Raw genomic sequence first — 13,742 nt, 5'->3', positions numbered from 1 at the left:
TCTCCGCCCTTGCTTAGTTCTCCTATGGTATTTAATGGTTACTACCTGTATGCTCAGGCATGTTCAGTGCCTTCAAATTCTGTAATGATAACACAGTTTGTACAGTTGTGAATGCGCACTTGTCAGTAACTGGCAGTGGGGCATTGTGGGAGATGTAGTTTATGCACTTTGCGTTGGCCATTTTAAATAACAATATGGAAATCTGAAGCTGGCTGGAAAGCAGCGGTGGCGCAGTTCAGCACAAAAAGGTTCTGGGGTTCAGTTTGATGATTTCAGATGGACATTTGGAATAAAGGCAGTTAGTGGAAACATTAAAGAAATTTTGTTCGGTCTCAGGAATACTTCTTTAAGGCCACTCTCACACACGCCGCTTTTTACCGTGACGTACTGCACATTCCCATTGATTTCAATAGGGCCTCGAAGACATGCAAACCATTTTTGAGCGCTGTCTGTTGTATTTTTGTGTGTTTTGTAACACACCTCATCACCTATTTCAATGATAGGGTGCATTAAAAAAAAAGCGCTGTCAAACGCTGTGCACTGCGTTTAAAAACTACGCTTGAAATCGCAGTAAAAAATATCCGTGATTTCGAGCAGCATTTTCTGAACACATGAGTGAGAGGGGCCTAAGTTTTTGGCAATCTCTGGCAGCCCAAGTGAAATGAATGGAGTGACAGTGTACATGTCCGACTGCTGCCCTCACGTCAGGATGCAACAGAGCCCAGTTTTGGGGATTGGTCGAGGTCAGCTGGACTCTCACTGATCTGAAAATAACTTTCAATCACTGAACAAACCCTTTAACCGATAGATAATAGATAATGTTCTGATTACACATCCCTGAGAATAGCAGTAAATGTTGCCTGACAGTTTGTAGTCTGTAGCTATACGGACAGTAAGAAGCAAATGAGAGAAATTGGCATGTGGCAACAACTAGTTAAGAACACTAATTTGAAGTAGCAATCTTCAGTGCACAGGTCAAGACCAGTTCAAGAAAATTAAGTTATTTATTTAGGCAGAAAGCGTAATAGCTACTGAAAACGAAAGAGATATCCTTTGAAAACAGTTTTGAAAATTTTCACATGATGTAATTCCAGTCGGCAATATAGGCAACACTGGATATCTGCTGCTATTATGTACATTTGGCTCCCTCAGGCTTCCATGTGATCTGAGGAGCTTTGAAGCATTGTGGGGCTATGCATATATTGCATCCTTTGTGGTAGTACTATGAAATAGGAGATTCCTGATTCCACTCTCACCAAGCAGTGAACCGATTTATCTCATCCATAGGTTTCAGCTTGACATTCAAAAGACTTTTATACTACTGCCCTTTCAGAGACAAATCGCTTAGATCTGTAGACTTATTGAACATCTGCCATAGACTACTTACCTGTTAGTTTGTTGTAGCACACACAGTGGGAATGTGGAGAGTCCATCATCATCTGTGAACACCAGCAATCACATGCGTAGAATTTGGGAACTTTTACAATAATCCTTTTTTTAAAAATCATTTTATTTTATATTGTTTACCATTAGAGATGAGCGAGCACCAAAATGCTCGGGTGCTCGTTACTCGAGTCGAACTTTCAGTGATGCTCTAGAGTTCGTTTCGAGTAACAAACACCATTGAAGTCAATGGGCGACTCGAGCATTTTTGTATATGACTGGTGCTTCGCTAAGGTTTTCATTTGTGAAAATCTTACCAAATCACCAAGGTCATGTAAAAAACACCGAAATGGATAGGGCAGGCGAGGAGCAACATTCAGGGCTGCATTTCGGGCTCCGAGGTCTCACTATTAAGCCACAATAGTGGCAAGAGTGAGACACCACCCCCCCCCCGCACTGTCAGCATAACGATTCTTCTCCTCTGCCACAGCTGTAACAGCTGTGGCAGAGAAGAACGATGTTAGCCCATTGAATTCAATGGAGCTGGCAATACAGCCGGCTCCATTGAAAGCAATGGGCTGCCGGCGATCGCGGGATGAATTGTCGGGAAGGGCTTAAATATATAAGCCCTTCCCTGCAATTCATCCAGAAATGTGTAAAAATAAAAAAAATATATACTCACCTTGTCCCGGCAGAACGATGTTAGCCCATTGAATTCAATGGAGCCGGCAATACAGCCGGCTCCATTGAAAGCAATGGACTGCCGTCGATCGCGGGATGAATTGTCTGGAAGGGCTTAAATATATAAGCCCTTCCCTGCAATTCATCCAGAAATGTGTAAAAAAAAAAAAAAAAATATACTCACCTGGTCCCGGCAGACGGAGTTCAGCGCGGCCGGCGGCAGTCCTCCTGAACTGCTCTGAACAGCTGTGAGTAGTATTCAGCAGACGGGGATTTAAAATCCCCGCCTGCTGAATGAGCTGCCTCTGATTGGTCACAGCCTGACCAATCAGAGGCAGATCTCACTCACACACCCATTCATGAATTTATGAATGGGTGAGTGACTGCTGCCTCTCATTGGCTCAGCGGGACCAATCAGATTGGTCCCTGCTGAATACTAACTCACAGCTGTTCAGAGCAGTTCAGGAGGACTGCCGCCGGCCGCGCTGAACTCCGTCTGCCGGGACCAGGTGAGTATATATATTTTTTTTATTTTTACACATTTCTGGATGAATTGCAGGGAAGGGCTTATATATTTAAGCCCTTCCCGACAATTCATCCCGCAATCGCCGGCAGACCATTGCTTTCAATGGAGCCGGCTGTATTGCCGGCTCCATTGAATTCAATGGGCTAACATCGTTCTGCCGGGACAAGGTGAGTATATATTTTTTTTATTTTTACACATTTCTGGATGAATTGCAGGGAAGGGCTTATATATTTAAGCCCTTCCCGACAATTCATCCCGCGATCGCCGGCAGCCCATTGCTTTCAATGGAGCCGGCTGTATTGCCGGCTCCATTGAATTCAATGGTCAGGGCTCGTTTAATTGAGACGAGTACCGCGTGGTGCTTGTCTCGAGTAACGAGCATCTCGAGCACCCTAATACTCGAACGAGCATCAAGCTCGGACGAGTATGCTCGCTCATCTCTATTTACCATCTTATGAAGATCAGAGATTTTAATTTTTTTATTCTTGTTTTTTCGTTCCCGCCTTTCAACTTTTTTATCTTTCCATGGACATAGCTATATGAGGGGTTGTTTTCGACAGGAAGAGTGTATTTTTTATTGGTACCATTAAATGTACCATATAATTTACGTAAAAAAAGTAAACGTTTTCAGCGGGGCCAATTTAAAAAATTGCACAATTTTTGGAGGCATTTCGTTTTTACATCGTTCACAGTGCAGTATGACAAATGACCTTTGTTCTTTGGGTCAGTACGATTACAGAAATACCAAATGTATATAATGTTTTGATCATTTTTTATTAAAATTTTTGGGAGACAGGATAACAAAAAGCAAAGAAAAAAAAAAAAGAATTTGGCAATCCGTATTTTTTTTTCACACCTTTCACCATGGAAAACTATTGTTATATTTTATTCATTCGGACTTTTACATACACGGCTATACAAATTTTAGGGGGGTTTTAATGATTTTTTTTTTTTTTACAGGAAAAGGGTTTTTGTGAACATTTAATTTTTTTATAAACTGTTAAAAACACAAGATTTTATTACTAGAGTTGAGCGAACATACTCTGCCAAACTTGATGCTCGTTCAAGTATTAGCGTACTCGATGGTGCTCGCTACTCGAGCGAGCATCATGCCGCGTTCGACCCCGTCCCAGTTTTGGCCCCTCCTCGCCGCTGACGTGTCAGATTTGACCCCTCTCCGCTACGCATGTCAATGATAGTTTGTGGCTGGCTGGCGAGAGAGAGAGAAAAAAAAGCTCGGCAACTGGCTGGTCACATATAAAAATGCTTGAGTCTCCCATTAAAGTCAATGGGGTTCGTTACTCGAATAGAACTCTCAAATTTTACGAAAAGCTCGACTCGAATAACGAGGACCCGAGCATTTTGGTGCTCGCTCATCTCTATTTATTACATTTTTTACACTTCATTAGATTGCATGTACTATATACTGCAATAATTAAGTATTGCAGTATATCACCTTTTTTATGTTGCCTTTGAAGCCTTGCCACTGGCAGGCCTTGATAGGCATTTATACATGGCAGCCATGGGAGACTTCAGTAGGCTAAGAGCTGCCATGCTAGCCAATTGGCACCTCCCGATCACATTGCAGGTGGTGCCAATGGGGCGTGCAAAGGGGTCTCCACTCCCGCTGTTTAGACGAGTGCAAGGCTTTCACTGTGGTATTTATACAGTTAAGTGCTACGATCAGAGCTAACTCTGATTGTGGCAGTTACTGTCAGCTGTCAAAAACTGCTGATAACTGCCAGGTATGGAATGGACTCTGCTCCCAAGGCCGCTCCATAAAACTTCACAACCACATGACATATATTAACATTATGTGGTCAGGATGGGGTTCAACTGTCATCTCTTCCTCTATCAGATGTTATAGCATGATTTTTTTGTGCATGGCATGGTTTATCTGCTTTATGGTGTTGTTTATAGTTTCAATTCACTTGTTGATTTTTACTCATTGTGTGCACATTTTCCCACCCATCAGGATAACTGTTGTTGACGACACCTCTGAGCCATCGCAATCCATACTGTACAATACATGTAAACTGATAAAAATAAGTAATAACGCCATAAAGTGAAGTAGTTAGAGACAGAATTACTTTCCACATTAGCAAAATGGCTTGCTTTTTATCTGTGTGAGCGGCAGATCACTGCAGCTGTTTGACGGTTTTATGCCCAGAGAAGATTCATTTTAACTGATACGGTTTTTGAAAATGAGCATGGGAGCAAAAAGGGCGAAAAAGAAACTAATTCACAGAATGTTACTAAATAAAAAAAAAACGACTACAGCCAAGCTCGGTCATGCACTACTGTTAAGTATTCAACACAAGTATAGTAACTAGCATGAATTTACTTGCTCATTATTAGTTTTATCATATTCATTTATATTCACATCCTGACTCACAGAGAACATTCAGTGACCACTAAAATGTTCTCTCTTCTACATTCCACATTTTCCTGATATGCTTTCAAGCAAATGGTTATTTAAATGTTAATGATGGCATTGTGCAAAATCATTTAAAATCTAAAAATTGAATTATGATCTTAAAAGGCCACTTGATTCCATTCATTCTGCCTGTGACATATATAAGAAGAAGGCGGCCAAATCTTGTAATACTTTCCTTGCGACTCTTGGATACATCTTAGCTTCTTGCATTTAAGCCCTTCTTATAAAAGTTAGCTGGCCATAATCATGAAGATATATCAGTGGAGCCTCTTCTAAATGTTATTTGCGGTGTACTATATATATGTAAAGTATCTAATGGTGAAATAGGTTGTCTAATATAAATTTAAGACAAAAAAAAAGGGTCCCCGATAGCAGAAAATAATAAACAAGCTAAAACTCAACTCTCCTGGCTCCCTGCAGAGTTCCAGTTGACCGCTTTGCATCTCTCATGTGCAGTAGGGTTTACAAGCAGCAGCAGCCCCGATGTATTTGACATCAGTCAAACTGAGACCAGTTTTGTTAAAAAGAAAAATTCTCTGAGACAACATAGATATAAAGGAAGCTGTTAAAAGGCCTCCCAAAAGGAAATCACTTGGGCCAGATGGGTTCACAGAGAAGCCCTTTCCCTTTTTTTAAGGGTAGGTAAAGTCCCTTGGTACAAGCACAGAGTCATGGCTAACTCTTAGGGTGGCATCACATCGTGACGTTTTTGTGGCAGACTGTTTTTACGCGGTGGTTTGCTATTGCCTTTCTCTTTTACCCCCCAACAAGCTGGGTATTCATTTTTTTGACTTTGGAAGAATGAGAGGCTGAGTCAACCTTAAGCCGGTTACCTAAGCCAAGCGGGGATTGAACCTGCAACCTTCAGGTCGTGAGCAAGAGCTTAGTACTGCATTTCTGCTGCCTTAACATTCTGCGCCAGATGAGGCTCCATTAGGGAGGCACTAATAAAACCCTACTCCTAGTAAGGAGGAAAGAGGAAGCCATCTTTTGGGTGAAACACTGTGTCGGGGTGCATCTAGGTCTGTGCTTTATATGGTACAAGTATGTTCATTTATTTTGCATGGTAACATGTGACTGCTATTAATGTATTGTGATATGATGCTGGTTATACATTGTAACACGCACATGGGACATCAACCATTATACTAATGCGTATTTGACTGATGAAGTCCTGTTTTTGTGTGAGGGCGGCACTCTCTTGTTAAACTTATACATTTTAAATACCGTATATATCGGCGTATAAGATGACTTTTGAACCCCGAAAAATCTGCTCTGAAGTCGGGGGTCGTCTTATGCGCCGGTAATACAAAAAAAAAAGTGTAAAAAAAAAAATCATTACTCACCTCCCCCGGCGTTCTGTCGCGCTCCGGCAGGATGTCGCTCGCTCCTCGTCCCCGGCGCATCATTGCTTTCTGAATGCGGGGCTTGAAATCCCCGCCTCCAGAAAGCTAATACACACGCCGTCAGCCAGTTACAGCCATTCAATGACAGCATTGAATGGCTGTGATTGGCTGAAGGCGCACGTGTGTTAGCAATCACACCCATTCAATGATGTCATTGAATAGTGTGATTGGCTGAAGCCACGTGTGTTTTAGCCAATCACAGCCATTCAATGATGTCATTGAATGGCTGTAACTGGCTGACGGCGTGTGTATTAGCTTTCTGGAGGCGGGGATTTCAAGCCCCGCATTCAGAAAGCAATGCTGCGTCGGGGACGAGGAGCGAGCGACATCCTGCCGGAGCGCGACAGAACGCCGGGGGAGGTGAGTAATGATTTTTTTTTTCTCCACTGTATTACCGGCGTATAAGGTGAAAGTTGGGGGGTCGTCTTATACGCCCCGTCGCCTTATACGCCGGTATATACGGTAGTAATATTTTAATATGATTGGTTAATAAAGAATTTTTTTAAATATATATTCCTAATCTGTGTATTGAGACTATCTGTTTGGGGTTGATATAACTATATACACAGCTGTATAGATATGTATGCCCACTGTTATTTTGGAGTACCTACTCCTAATAACAAGAACAAAGTGGGCTCTTTCCAGTGTTAGTAATAACAAGAACGAAGTCCATGAAACAATAGTTTTGTTTACTCGCAGCAGACATCGAAAAAGCCTTCAACCGTGTCCCCTGCGGTTTCCTGTGGTCCTCCCTCAGACACATAGGGCTGGGCCTCAAGTTCCGGAGCAAAGTCTTAGCTCTGTATAATGACCCCACTGCTCAGGTACGCACGAATCCCCCTTTTTATCTGAGCCGTTTTGCATTAAAAATGACACCCGCCAAGGATGCTCTTTATCTTCTTTGTTATATGACATAGTCATTGAATATTTAGCGGTGGCTCTCAGAAATAACCCAGAAATACATGGTAGAAGCATTGGCCAACAACATTACAAGATGGCTCAATATGCAGATAACTCCTTCATCTATGTAGCCTAACCCTGTATATCTTTTCTGGTCAAGCTTCAGGAGTTTGCACAATTTGGTCACTTAAAGTAACTCTCTGGGCCTAGAGAAACAAAGATGGCCATGCTTCTCTAACTGCCTGATGCACATTATTCTTAGACACTACACCTGCTTTGACTAACCAGAGCCATCCACATGAGCAGCACTGGCCAGTCAGAGCAGCATGTAGTGCCTTAGACTACCGATCCATACCAGCATAGTATAGACTTTACGTAATTTTAAGGTCAACTTTACTAAAACCGGGGTGTTGAATGTGTCCCTTCCGACCAGAGAAGCCAAGCCTGTCTTGGTTTGGGCGATTAACGTCCCTAAAATGGATGTAGTACCTCGCTCCTATACCTCTTTCAAACGCTTCCCATTAAACTTAATGCTCAGTTCTTCAAACGGACTCGGTCAGCTTTCCGTAAATTCGTTTGTGGTGGGGGAGTAAGAAGCAGACTTCTTTACTAAATGCTATCCTGCCCAAAGACCCACGGGGGTGCCAGGTTGGCCAATCTAACAATATAGCAATCTGCAGCTGTTCTCACCAGATTGCTGGACTGGCATTACTGCCACAATCCAAGCAGAGGATCCAATATTCATGCACTACCATGGCTATTTTTCTACTACAAAATATACAAGCATTATACATGTATAACTGTATCATAATTGTGCTTTCTAAAATATAAAACATCTTTTATAAAAATGTCCATATTAACCAACTAATTTGATCTTTTTTGTAAACTGCACTGGTAAAAATGACATCAGTTACCTGGTTGGTTGCTGAGGGAGACCCTCACCTCATTGAGGTTCACATATAAAATAGGTACTTACCATATCAATTGGTAATGGGAAATAATCCGTTATACTACGTAAGATTTCATCTAGGAGATTTTTGTAGAAGGACAAAGAGCAGATGAGATGCCCACAGTAGTGAATCAGATCAAAGGAGATTACAACTGAAAAGTCTTCCGTGGTTACAGACCCCTGCTTTTATTGTCTGTTCCAGTTTTTATAACTAATGCCCCTTATCTCTGTCACTACCCTGCACAGAAGGGCATAATACCAACAGCAGAGAAAACGGTGGTGCAACTATAGACAAGTTTACCCTGATAATGGTTACGGATGAGCTGAAACTGCTGAAACCTGATGAGTGAAATGTTCAATTTGCCTTGAACTTCCAGCCTGGCAGATATTACCTTTAATAAGGCCTGCTTATGGCTTTCACGCTTCCTCTCTTCCTCTTTTCTTGCCAGAACAGATGCGGTACGTCTTTCTTCTTCCTAAATACATGAAAAGTATTTTATTTCTGTCAACACCACAACATAAGAGATGAACAACAAGTCTTAATAACATCAATAAGCTTCAAGTGTTTCAATGTATCAAACAGAAGAAAGCTGTTACTATAATGAAAATGATTCTTTATATATCATCGCTACCTCACCCTTAGGGTTAATGAGGCATAGAGTGCTGATGAGGTTACTACTCCAAGTTGTCAAGTGATGGACACGGTTTATGGTTCTGGCCTAATTTACTTTTTTTAAATCTTTTTTTGCTTATTCTAAAACTCATGTGAGGTGTAACAGGTTGTATTGACCTGACAAATGATACAAATGAAACCAAGTTTCTGCAACAGGTCATCTTATCTTAAGGGGCTTCTCTAGAGAAAATGCATTTTTCCATCCCTGCACACCTCACCTGACTGTCACACTCTGGAGGTCTCCTCTGCATACTGCAGTCACCTCCATGCAGTGCAGCCCCCTGTCTGATACTTACCAGGTAAAATGTTGATGCTGAGATTTCTCCCTCCTCACATTTTCTATGCTTTGTTAGCACTCTCATGATGCATCAGCACAGCATCACATGAGTAGCTACAGCCTGTACCATCTCTGCTTGCTGAGAGGACACTGCTATTATCTTCTGTATTCTATATTCAACTAAATCAACTACATAATAAGTGTGTGACAGGAGCCTCTAATCATCAGCAGTAACTGCGATATGAGTTTTTGGATAGTCCTTTAAAGAGCTTGTGTGGTAGGGTATATCTTTTACCCATCACCGATATCATTTAACATGTATGGCTAGCTGGAAAGACTGCGATGGCCAATAAGGACAAAATGTGTAGGTGAGCGATTGCAAAACAATTGTGCACCAGACTACTATTCGTTCAACCATCAACTCACATCTATCTGATGTATATCAGCACTTTTAGAGTGAAAAGTAACAAATCCAGAAACGCAGAACTAAATCACTATTTTAAATGTAACCAAAATGTATGTGTGTGAATCTCATAAACAAATGCATGCTGCCTGCACAGAGCAATGTCACAGCATATACATGCTAAACTTCTTACAGTTGCAGTGCTTAGGGTTAACAAAGCACTAGCTGTTGGAGCCCCTTTGCCATTTTCGAGACGGCAAAACATTTCACTTACAAACACAAAAACAGGACATCCAGAAGAACTCTCCTACTGAGTTAGTAAAAATGCAGTTAACTATATTTGTAAATGTGGAAGCTGGAGATAAACAATAAAGCTGAAATAAATATTTCAGTCCACACAGAGGTTGTCATACAGCTTTTTCTTACAGTAGCAAGCAACACATCTGCCTAACCATGCAAAGATAGTGTGTGTGTGTGTGGGGGGGGGGGGGGGGGGGGGTTACATAACACTGCAACATGTAATATTACATGGGCCTATTCCTATCAAAATACTAACGACGATCTGTCCGTCTGTGTGTGTGTGAGGAGTGGGTTTGTAAGTGACTTACATGCTCTACCCCTGAACACATGATGGTGATGTCATCAAAGGTCCTTCATCCCCAGTGAGGGAGTTACATGCTCCGTCCCTGATCACATGACAGTGACATCATCACAAGTCATGGACGCAAACGGCTGCTGTCTGGCTAGGTGTTTGTTAGTATTCCATAGCAACTGAGGCCGCAAGGGATTTGTAATTTGCCTGTAATCTGCAGAAGGATGCAAGACCTTTGATGGCGTCACTGTCATGTGATCAGGGGCAGAGCATGTAAGTCATTCACTCAGGATGAGCGTCACTGTCATGTAATCAAGGGTGGAGCATGACGGTGACATCACAGGTTCTTCATCTCCAGTGCTGTACTACTTCTGATCCCTGTTGTATGGGATGAACAATGTATAGCAGTGCCGTGTGTGTGACGTGCATGTAGCAGAGTTGTGCGGCGCATTGCGCCACCAGAAACACTGGTACTATAATTTCCTAATAATTAATAGTAAGCCCATATAGGGTACATAGGAATAGGGTTGTCCACGTGTGACACCTCCTTTAAGGTTCCTTTTAGACGAGCCGAATATTAATTGAGTGAGCAAGTGACATTATTGCTACCTGATTCGCTCTTGTGCAGATACATCGTTGGCTCATTCAAACAAAAATCATTCAGTTTTTCACCTTTGCTGTATGAGTTTTTATTAGTACCAGTTTGAGATGCATGTGACTTCTGGACTCTATTACATATTTTGGGAGGCAAACAAAAGAAAAGTAACAATTCTGGCATTACTTTTTTAAATTATTTTTACGGCATTCACCAAGTGGTATAAATAGCTAAGTATTATCATGTTCTTAACAACTCAGACAATGAGAATATTTTGTGCTTTTTTAGTGGGGTGTGTGTGGGGGGAGATTTTATCCACTTAAAACAGGTCTTTATGGAGAAAAATGTTTTTTATTGTGCATTTCTTTAAAATTAATTTTTTTTAAAAATGGTTTTGGACTTTTTTTAGTCTCTGAAGGGGACTTAAAGATGTGATCGTTCAATCACTAGGGTAGTGCACAGCATTACTTATGTAGAGCCTTTTACTAAGTCAATGACAACTACCTATCAGATGCTGTGGGAGGCGGGGCCCAGTAGGCTGAGTTACATGGAAGGCATGGAGGTCTTTAATAGGCTTCCGGCTACCATGGGAACAGATTAGTACCTTGCAATTGCACTGCGCGGTGCTATGGGTAAAAGAGCGAGCCCTCTCCTCCTGTTACCTGCATGCAGCAGCAGTTGCTATTCACTGTGATGTGTAAGGGGTAAAACTGTCAGGATCAGAGGTTTCTCTGTGCCTGGCTATTAGAGCAGGGGCCTTGGCTATCAGTTGTCAGCCAAGTCACTGCCTTAAAAATATGCATGTGCAGGTTTAAACCCGGTTAGTGACTGCTGCCGTTAAAAGGGGGTTAAAATAAGGGGTTAAAATTGACAAGTACTACATCCATGATATATACACAGGATATAAATAACACAATCATAGCGCTGCATGGGTTACTGCCAAATAACAATTACCTGTATCCCTGCCTGCCTATATATACTGCAAACACTTTAACAAGGGTCCGCTGTGAGATCGCTCCGATTCCTTCCCATTACATCACTGGGGACATTTTACACAATGCAAAGCTACAGTTAAAACTGTGAGAAAACCATTTACGAGTTGCCGGTAGTCAGTCTTACATTATGGTTACAGGATAAAATGGATAATTGTGTTTGACGTTGGAACAATAAGGAACATATAATTCATAGTTTTTTCCTCTAATTAATTTTGAGCATAAAATCTATTGTGGTAACTGTCAGAACGGATCGTCTTCACAAAAACGTTGCTTCTCCGGATCATCCGCGAGTAATCTGGGTTATTGGTTTTATCTAGCTGCTATTAAACAAAATTAGCGGCAATGGACGCAATAGTATTAGAAAACTGTTTAGATGTCATACATAGCACATAAAAGTGTAAAACTCATGGCTTATCCACAGAAATGACCGTGTATATCTGACTGCTTGGGATCCCCACTTATCAGCTGATTGATTGCATGCTTGTCCCATTCACTGCAAGGAGACAAGCCTGTTGTATTCAAAGCGGCCACTATCAATAATTTGGTATTCTGCAGTATGAGCACAACTGTGCTCAAATATAAACATTGAAGAGGCTACTGTACTCATCAATGACAATGGACATGGCCCTTTAAATTAGCTGAATCCCAAGCAGCAGGCCCCCACCAATCAGATATTGATGGTCTATGCTGAGGATAGACCTTCTATTTTATAAGGCTGAATAACCCCTTTAAATAAAATCTGTTTAGAAAACCCTTTTTCCTAAACCCTCCTCAACTATTAGTATGACTAAGAGACACACTGATATGGCTCGAAACAAGTAATAAGATGTAATAAAGCTTGAAGTTTCAATTAAGTTGAAGAGTCCTGGAAGACCCTCCTGTTGTTCCCAATGAAGGCCTTTAATAGGAATTGTGTTAGACCTATGACAGTATATAAATCTTGCAGATGTGCCATGGATTTCATTTTGAGGACTGTAGACATGGCTAAAGATCAATCACTGATTAATGACAAAGGGATTTGGAGTTGAGATAAAAACTGAAGACTCTTAGCTTAAAATGAATGTGTAATCAAAAAAGGATTATTATTAGAGATGAGCGAACGTACTCGTCCGAGATTGATACTCGTTCGAGTATTAGCGTGTTCGAGAGATGCTCGTTACTCGAGACGAGTACCATGTGATGTTCGAGTTACTTTCACTTTCATCTCTGAGACGTTAGCGCGCTTTTCTGGCCAATAGAAAGACAGGGAAGGCATTACAACTTCCCCCTGCGACGTTCAAGCCCTATACCACCCCCCTGCAGTGAGTGGCTGGCGAGATCAGGTGTCACCCGAGTATATAAATCGGCCCCTCCCGCGGCTCGCCACAGATGCGTTCTGACTAGAGATGAGCGAGCGTACTCGGATAAGCACTACTCGCTCGAGTAATTGGCTTTATCCGAGTATCGCTGTGCTCGGGGCTGAAGATTCGGGTGCCGCTGCGGCTGACAGGTGAGTTGCAGCGGGGAGCAGGGGAGAGCGGGCGGGAGAGAAGGAGAGAAAGATCTTACCTCCGTTCCTCCCCGCTCTCCCTTGCAGCTCCCCGCTCCGTGCCGGCACCCGAATCTTTAGCCCCGAGCACAGCGATACTCGGATAAAGCCAATTACTCGAGCGAGTAGTGCTTATCCGAGTACGCTCGCTCATCTCTAGTTCTGACATAGAGGAGGGAAAGTGCTATCTTGGTGGAGCTGCTATAGGGAGAGCGTTAGGAGTTATTTTAGGCTTCAAGAACCCCAACGGGTCTTCTTAGGGCCACATCTAACCGTGTGCAGTAGTGTGGAGACTGCTTTTTGCAGTGTTGCACATTTTTATATTTTTTTGGTATATCGGCCGTGCAGAGCATTGCGTCCTGCAGTAATTTTACATTGTCCAGGGCCAGTAGTGGTG

At 42.1% G+C, this 13,742-nt stretch overlaps 1 protein-coding gene across 1 annotated transcript in view; it reads right to left on the bottom strand.

Annotated features, from left to right (window-relative positions):
• Positions 1-13,742, bottom strand: part of LRRC49 (leucine rich repeat containing 49) — a 172,332-nt gene that overhangs the window by 29,897 nt on the left and 128,693 nt on the right. Inside the window, exon 11 of the mRNA XM_066589958.1 lies at positions 8,675-8,758. Coding sequence (XP_066446055.1) covers positions 8,675-8,758 — 84 coding nt within the window. The remainder of the gene's footprint in view (positions 1-8,674; positions 8,759-13,742) is intronic.

The sequence above is a fragment of the Eleutherodactylus coqui genome, chromosome 2 (assembly GCF_035609145.1).
Source record: "Eleutherodactylus coqui strain aEleCoq1 chromosome 2, aEleCoq1.hap1, whole genome shotgun sequence".
Classification (NCBI taxonomy): domain Eukaryota; kingdom Metazoa; phylum Chordata; class Amphibia; order Anura; family Eleutherodactylidae; genus Eleutherodactylus; species Eleutherodactylus coqui.
Note: the sequence above shows the minus strand (reverse complement) of the source record. Positions and strands in the feature narration are given on the sequence as shown.